Genomic DNA, 8336 nt, shown 5'->3' with positions numbered 1-8336 from the left:
GATATCGTCCTCTTTTGGAAGGCCAAACAAAGTAGTTTCGCTTTCACTACGAAGCACACAGCGTCTTCACGACATGGCGGCGGCAACAATACTACAGCGAGAATAAAAGTTACACCTTCTTTCTTTGTGTGAACATTTGGGCGGCGTTATGCAAATCTTCCCACATAGCGACGTAGATATGTGGGGGCGTGTTAGAACGAGCGTTTTAGGTAGGCGTGGCTGACTCTTAACTTTTATAAAGAATATCTCTTTGGATTTGAGACTTTAGTCTTTGCAACTTTACAGATCTTCTTTATGCACCAAGAGCTTGTAACACTCCAAAGAGAAAGGAAAAATTGAAATTGCATCATATGACCCCTTTAAATCGTCGTGCATCGGGGCGGAACTCCGCTGTGCGCGATACAGAGAGCGCGACCATGCAACGTAGGGACCGAAATGACATGCCGTCGTGTAAATAAGATAAATAACATAAGGCTATTTAGTTTGTTTAATAAAAGAAGGTATAGACCTGTTCTATAGGAAAGGTAACTTTAAATGACTTCTATCTGGCGCTATAGAGAAAATATAAGTAAATAAAATTAACTTGGGCCGCCCCCCTAATATAATGGCAGGGGAAACACTGGACTGAAGTGATTTGGTTTAAGATCTGTGGTCCCATGAGCAAGGCCTCATCACTAGTTTGTCTGTTTAAAGCCCTCTTAGTTCTCTCTGTCTTAAGTCGAACCATCTTTGACTAAAGGTTCTAATCACAATATGATTTTTGAATTAGTTTTTTTCCACTTGTACCTAAATCATACTACTCTTGGGTTTACAATCTCATCTTTCCTAGTCAGTCTTTTTCTGTAGACGAGAAACACAAACTGATATTGTCTTGCTGGTAGCTTCTCTCTGAAATAAGTGTGAGATGATCGGCTCTTCAAGCGATGGTCGACGTGTCTGGAGTGGCCCGTTCCTTTCAGAGCCTGATAGTGTCTCACTTTTGTTAAGAGCTCCTTCAGATGCTCAGGAGGCATTTGAGGAGGAAGGAGAGAGGATTAGAGGATGGATCTGTAGGACAAAGTAATGAGGTTGTAAATTGTCATTTTTCATCTATAAATGATTTTTCTTTCTTTCTTTCTTTCTCAAGCTCAATGTGGCAGCTGTTATTCTTTCTCCACTATGGGAATGCTTGAAGCACGAGTCCGAATCCAGACAAACAACACGCAGCAGCCGGTGTTCAGTCCACAGCAAGTGGTGTCCTGCTCCCAGTATTCTCAAGGTAAAAGCACGTGTTGATGCATTGAGGCAAACGTTTAATATGACCCGTATCTGTGCTGAACTTCAGAGGGCCTGTCTGCATATTTGCAGTTATAAAACCATGAATGTGTGCTTTTCCAGCACCCTTAGGATTATGGTTACAAAATCCGATTGAGATCAGAATGGATTCCTTGCGTAAATGTTTGACTTTGGGTTCCTTTTTTTCCTTCCTGCAGGTTTTTTAAGATCAAAAAGATTTATTTCTTTAGGGATGCAAAATTGTATACGTCTTTACATTGTTTATTCATTATTTCAGCTTTTCACTGTTGTTTTAAATGTGTAAAGTTTCTGGATTAATTTTTTCTCATTTTAAATGCATTTAAATGAACTTTTCCTTTATAAAACTTAATGGTAGGGTGGATTGGGAGAGAAATGAAAGCATGTTTAAGGGCTTGTTTTTTTTTATTACTAGTAAAATGTTATTATATAGTTAACAGCAGTTTTCGAAGGCTGGAAATGGGGGGGACGCGGGGGGACGGAGTCTGGGGAGTGAATTTCGAGGGGGGACGGCGTTTCATTTCCAACTGGTTAGGTTTTATTTGGAAATGAAAGTGATTTCTATTTTATCCATTCAAAAGACTACGAAAGCGATCCCAGTTCTGCACATAAACCTAGCGCGATATAGACTAAAAACGTAAAGGGATATTTGTGTTTGCTGCGCACTACCGTCTTTTGTGATTGGCCATAATACCTGCAGACTGCAGCCAATGGAAATGCTTCTCTATCGGTGCGCGTGCTGCTCCTCAGCACAGATCGTGAAAGCTGACTGCAGTTTTTGTCATTCATTAGAAGTGTAGAGATGATGTAAATAATCGATTCAGTGTGCAGTGTAGAGAGCTTCATTAATTATCGCGATGAACTAAGAGGAGTGACAGAATTTTAATGATTTATAAAGGGAGTTTGCAAATGTGAGATTGAATTTATACAACATTTTTATACATTTTTTATTTTATACAGGAGTTAATTTTTAAGTGACTTACATTTTAGGAACACTTGTCTGATTATGCTCTATTTCCTCAACTAAAATAATTCCAAACAAATCACAGCTGAGCTGCTGCGCATCTCCAAGCAAACACAGCGCTGTTTCGTTTATGAATGAATCTGTGTTTTTGAACAAATCTAGTGAGTCATAAAAGGAGTCACTTGCTTTGTTCCTAAATGAAACAGCCATTTGAACGAATTGATTGAATGAATGATTCGGTGACAAAGACAGTGACTTGCTGACACCTACTGGTGGTTTCAGTTTAATTTTAAAGTATAAATTGAGTCATCTAAATTGTTTAATATTTCTACATTCAAAACTTTATATTTAAAACACAGTTTCATTTGATAAATTTCAAGTATAAATTGAGTAATTAAATTGTTTAATACTTCTATATTCAAAACTTTATATTTAAAACATGAATTTCATAACATTGTTATTATGAAATGCATTAATGTCACCTCTGAGTCTTGTCAAAAAGTCTGTAATGCCACATCTGTGCTCTTCTGTGCCGTGCAAAGATGAATTGTTGATGCTGATTTCATTTGACTAGTAGGTTAACTTATTCTTCCTGATTGTATCTTATTATTTTAATTGAATTTATTGTTTAATTAAAATTTGATAAATTTATAATTCAAAATTTTTTTGCCACAAAAGATGGCGTACATTTAATAAAGTTAGAGGCATTACAAAGGTTTTTTTTTTTTTTTTTTTGTTTTTTTTTACTTTTAAGGAGTCAAATATCGCCATATAATAGGAAGGTTCATTTCTGTCATTCATCAGAAGGTGTTCCTAATTTTTATTTTTATTTTTATTTTTAAGTAGGAGCACAAGTGCTCTTGAAAAGAAATGTAAGCGTCGTAGAGAATGTAACCAAAATGGCAGCAGCTGCATTTGTATGAAACGAGAGCGAGTCCGCCAGAGCGATTCTGTCACATTATAGACTGGCTGTTGGGCTCCCGTGTGGTGTGTTGTGCTTTTGTCCGGAGGGGAGAACAGGAAGGTAATGGCTGACTGTAAGAATGCAGCAGAAGAGATTGGCTCATCTGGTGCTTCAATAAACCAATGTCACCACTGGTTTAAACTCTTTATTGGGTTAACTGTGTGTTAAAATCAAACACGCATATAACACCATTTTATATAGGGCATCGTTTTGGAGTTTTACCTGTGCACTTAAGAATTTGTGGTCCTGATGCGTCTCATCATACCATAAATTATATTTTAGGAGACAACACTCTCTGTGTCAGACAGAGAGGAAGTCTTCCAGGCATTTCTGTCTCTTTAGCAAGACTGTGCTTTTTATCAATCTACTGCACTGTAGTTTTTTCACTCTGTCTCCCAAAGCAGACACTTTGTGCTTCAAAACTAGATCTGACAACAGAGCCGTTGCGCAGGAGTTAGCGTACCATGAGCTGGTGAATGGAGCTGAGGTGGTTAATTAGCGAGGCACCAACATGAATTTTTGAAAATGGAATTAAACCGAAAAACGTTTCAGTAAATCATTTTACTGAGAAAAAACATTGGGGGAAATTGAAATCTGTACTATGTTCAGGGTGTTGTGTTCTCAGGTGCTAAATTAAACCAGTCGAAGTAAGGTTCTTGGACAACGATCCTTCTCTCAATGTTTTAACTGAACAATTTTATCTGACTTGTTTTCCCATGTACTAAGATTTTGCTGCATGAGTACCTTATTCACTTTGTGTCAATGAATTAAGATGCTGAAACAGTGAAAATTAAATGTGGTTAGTGGGTCTCATTCACTAATCATGCGTACCCATTAATTTGTGCATGAAATCTGCATACGAACATTTTCACAAACAAATCATGATTCATCGAGAACTATTAAGTTATTCTTCACTTGCAGAAACAACTACCACGTGTTCGCAAAAATCCTATACTCTAGGTGACCTCATAAAAGTATTAAGAGAATTTGGGACAGCTTTTTCGTCATATATTTCATAGATGCTCAAAGATCTTGCTCTGTGCTCTCAGACGAGCATTTCTTTGGAGAGCTTCGTAAGTTTGCTTAGAGTGACGAAAGTCTGTGCAAAACATTCTCTTATATGGAGATGTTATGGGTGTGTTTTATGCAAATTACTAACCTTGGGCACTTGGTCGCTTATATAGAATGTTCCAAATTCATTAACATTAAAACAAGGTTAAGAACAAATTCATGTTCTAACATGCAAGTTGTGAATTAGGTGGGACTTTTTTTATGAAGTTCTAACTATGAAGTTATTAAAGGGGGCATAACACACACAGTTTCACCCAAACTCATGTTAATCTTGAGTACCTATGAAGTAGTACTGCATCCTTCATATCTCCAAAAAGTCTTTAGTTTTATCGTATTTATAAAATAAAGATACAGCGTTACGATTCTCTCTGAAAACAGCCGAGCTCCTGGAGGCACGCCATGGACGGAGCTAAACATTGACGAGCACTTGTGCGCCGATTGCCAACAAAACACAGACATTTGATGCAGTTTCACTTACCATCTGCAGTTTTGAATCATGACCGGGATCTTTTACAGCTGGGACCGCTCCCAGAGTCCGGGGAGTGAATTTCGAGGGTGGGACGACGTTTCATTTCCAACTGGTTAGGTTTATTTGGAAATTAAAGTGATTTCTATATTTTATCCATTTAAAAGACTACGAAAGCAATCCCAGTTCTGCACATAAACCTAGGGCAATATAGAGTAAAAACGTAAAGGGATATTTGTGTCTATGGTTTGCTGCGGGCACTGCCGTCTTTTGTGATTGGCCATAATACCTGCAGACTGCAGCCAATGGAAATGCTTCTCTATCGGTGCGTGTGCTGCTCCTCACAGCACAGATCGTGAAAGCTGACTGAAGTTTTTGTCATTTATTATAACAAAGTGTAGAGACGATGTAAATAATAGATTCAGTGTGCAGTGTAGAGAGCTTCATTAATTAAAACGGAAGGTTGTGAGATCGTGATGAACTAAGACGAGTGACAGAATTTTAATGATTATAAAGGGAGTTTGCAAATGTGAAATAGATTTTATACAACATTTTTATACATTTTAGGAGTTAATTGAGTTAATTTTTAAGTGACTTACATTTTAGGAACACTTGTCTGATTATGCTCTATTTCCTTAATTCCAAATGACTAGTAGGTTAACTTATTCTTCCTGATTGTATCTTATTATTTTAATTGAATTTATTGTTTAATTAAAATTTGATAAATTTATAATTCAAAATTTTTTTGCCCCAAAAGATGGCGTACATTTAATAAAGTTAGAGGCATTACAAAGGTTTTTTTTTTTTTTTTTTTTGTTTTTTTTACTTTTAAGGAGTCAAATATCGCCATATAATAGGAAGGTTCATTTCTGTCATTCATCAGAAGGTGTTCCTAATTTTTATTTTTATTTTTATTTTTAAGTAGGAGCACAAGTGCTCTTGAAAAGAAATGTAAGCGTCGTAGAGAATGTAACCAAAATGGCAGCAGCTGCATTTGTATGAAACGAGAGCGAGTCCGCAATACCAGGATGACATAATTAAATAATTGTACACCATTTTGAATCGAGTTTTAATATTTTATTAGCTAAACAAACGCAAAGATTCCGCCAAGAAAAAATAGTTCAAACAAGAGTACAGCACTGACTGCGGTTACCTGGATGAGCCTGTGTTATTAGCTTTTACCGGTTGTTATCGAGGGATAGCATACCTCGGAATGTCGCAACTGACCAATCAGAATCAAGTATTCCACAGAGCCGTGTAATAATATCAGTTAACATTTGTTTCAAGTAATGGAAAATGTCTTTACATTTAGATACTATTATAACCGTGGTTCTTCCCTTCTTTATTCCACCATAAATTTTGCAATGAAATGGATGTTCTGACGTTAACATTTTGGATTTTAGTGTCTGTATTTCAAATGATTTTGTTGTCTTTTGTACAGGTTGCGATGGCGGTTTTCCATACCTGATTGGTAAATACATCCAGGACTTTGGCATTGTGGAGGAGGACTGTTTCCCGTACACCGGGGATGATTCTCCCTGCAAAGTACCTGAGAAATGCATGAGGTACTACGCCTCTGATTATCACTACGTGGGTGGGTTTTACGGCGGCTGCAGCGAGGCGACCATGATGCTGGAGCTGGTCAGGAACGGCCCCATGGGTGTGGCCCTGGAGGTGTACCCAGATTTCATGAACTACAAGGAGGGCATCTATCATCACACTGGCCTCCATGACTCCAACAATCCGTTCGAGCTGACCAATCACGCGGTGTTGTTGGTGGGGTATGGGAAGTGCCATAAGACCGGCGAGAAGTACTGGATCGTGAAGAACAGCTGGGGAACCGGGTGGGGCGAGAATGGGTTTTTCAAAATCCGTCGTGGAACGGATGAATGCGCCATTGAGAGCATTGCTGTAGCTGCTACACCAATCGCCAAACTTTAGAGCGTGTAGACAAATTGGTCCGTTGAAACAAGCATGGTCGGATGAAATAGTTTTTTTAGTATGCAATTCTGAAAATTGGAAGAAAGTGCTGTTCTTTTTTTTTTTAAACTTTGTTGCCAAGTTAAACTTCTAATTTTTAAGTGAAAACGGTCTTTTCCCATGACCTCCAGCAGACAGGTTAAGTGATCAAAGAGGCCATGTAGATTGAACTTCAGAATATTTCTCCCTTTCAGGTTTCTTTTTGTAGCAAACAGTTTGAACATGAAGTTACAAGTCTCTATAGATTTGATTCGCTCTCATTTCCCAATTCCTCATACATTATGAAGCTTTAAACTAACTTCATTTTGGCTTCAAGGTTCTTCTCTTTGGTCTTCATCTTGGTCTGGTTCCATGTGAGTCTCCAAAGCTTTGTCTTTCTCTCTCTTGCTGGCCTCTAGGGAATTTATACGTCTTCTTTTATGTTCCTGTCTTGGGTCACCAACTCTTCCAATTGTTGCTGTCACCCAAAACCAACCCCGTCTAGAATCTAGTTTTAAATTGATCTAAAAATCTTAATTATTTTTTTTTTTTTTTTTAACACAAAGTTGTCCTGTCCTTTTTTTTTTTTTTTTTTTTGTTCTGTTCGTGTGGATTTCCACAAGGACTGTATGATGGAAAACAGCATTTCATTTTTTTTTTTTTCTTTCTTGTTAGATCTGTGCTAATGAAAGTAGGGTGCCTTCAGGTCCTGCGATGTGCCTCAGCTGCTTTAAAATTGTTTTGTTTTTTTTTGTCTTTTAGAAAAAAGGGATTTCAGATTTTCATTGATCCATGTGAGCTCTGAATGTCACATTTGCACTCTGCCCCCTCAATTTTTACACCACTCTTTTAATTGGACAGTCATTTTGTATTCAGAGAATATCAAGTTGGCAATTCTCAGGAAAATCAGTACTTGTAGTTTAATGAACCACACTTTATCAATAGCAGTAGACTAAAGGGATGTGTATGTATATTTTGAGTGATTTGCCAACAGTTAAGATGCTCAGGACTACAGTAGTCAGCATTTGAAGTGGATCAAAATAGTTAATCAAAGTTGTCCTAAGACGAGAACACATTTTGGTTTTAGGACTTTGATGAAAGGTTTTGGTCAACTTCAAATGTTGACTACTGTATTTGAATCCAATGGTTTTATCACAGTCTTTGATTTTTGCGCTTCTGTATATGTGTCATGATCTTTAATAAAGCTGCTTTTTAAGGTACTTTTGACCTCAGGTGTACTTGATTTTTGTGTAGCCTAAGTGAAAAGTGCATGAAATCAAATTTGTATAAACTTGTTCTGTAAGTCAATTTCAGTTAGTTTTAACAATTCAGTCAGTTCAGAATTCAAGTGGGTTTCGGTCATTTGAGATGTAATGCAACTGGCATTTCTATCATAACTACAGCATCAATGATCTCTATACACCTTGTTTAAAGCTTAAAGGAACCGCTTGCTTCAGAATTAGTTGTCTAGTAGTTGTTGCCTCATATGTCCAATCATATCCACTCCAAGGAATATTGCACATTTTGAAGGAAGCCATGAAAATTTACTATGACTGAAACCCCTTACAAAAATGTGCTGTGGTGGTAACCATGGGACTGAATGGTTACCAGTGTTGGGG

The 8336-nt window shown here is 37.4% G+C and overlaps 1 protein-coding gene across 1 annotated transcript in view; it reads left to right on the top strand.

The window, feature by feature from the left end:
- The window catches only part of LOC107669915 (dipeptidyl peptidase 1-like), a 13049-nt gene extending 5112 nt beyond the window's left edge, over positions 1 to 7937 (top strand). The window contains exons 6-7 of the mRNA XM_016462351.1: positions 1127 to 1258; positions 6200 to 7937. Of these exons, the coding sequence (XP_016317837.1) occupies positions 1127 to 1258; positions 6200 to 6699 (632 nt within the window). The 3' untranslated portion in view covers positions 6700 to 7937. The remainder of the gene's footprint in view (positions 1 to 1126; positions 1259 to 6199) is intronic.
- Positions 7938 to 8336: the final 399 nt, after the last annotated feature.

Source organism: Sinocyclocheilus anshuiensis, unplaced genomic scaffold, assembly GCF_001515605.1.
Source record: "Sinocyclocheilus anshuiensis isolate Anshui unplaced genomic scaffold, SAMN03320099.WGS_v1.1 scaffold272, whole genome shotgun sequence".
In the NCBI taxonomy this organism is placed as follows: domain Eukaryota; kingdom Metazoa; phylum Chordata; class Actinopteri; order Cypriniformes; family Cyprinidae; genus Sinocyclocheilus; species Sinocyclocheilus anshuiensis.
The sequence above is the reverse complement of the archived record's forward strand: the minus strand, read 5'-3'. Positions and strand labels throughout refer to the sequence as shown.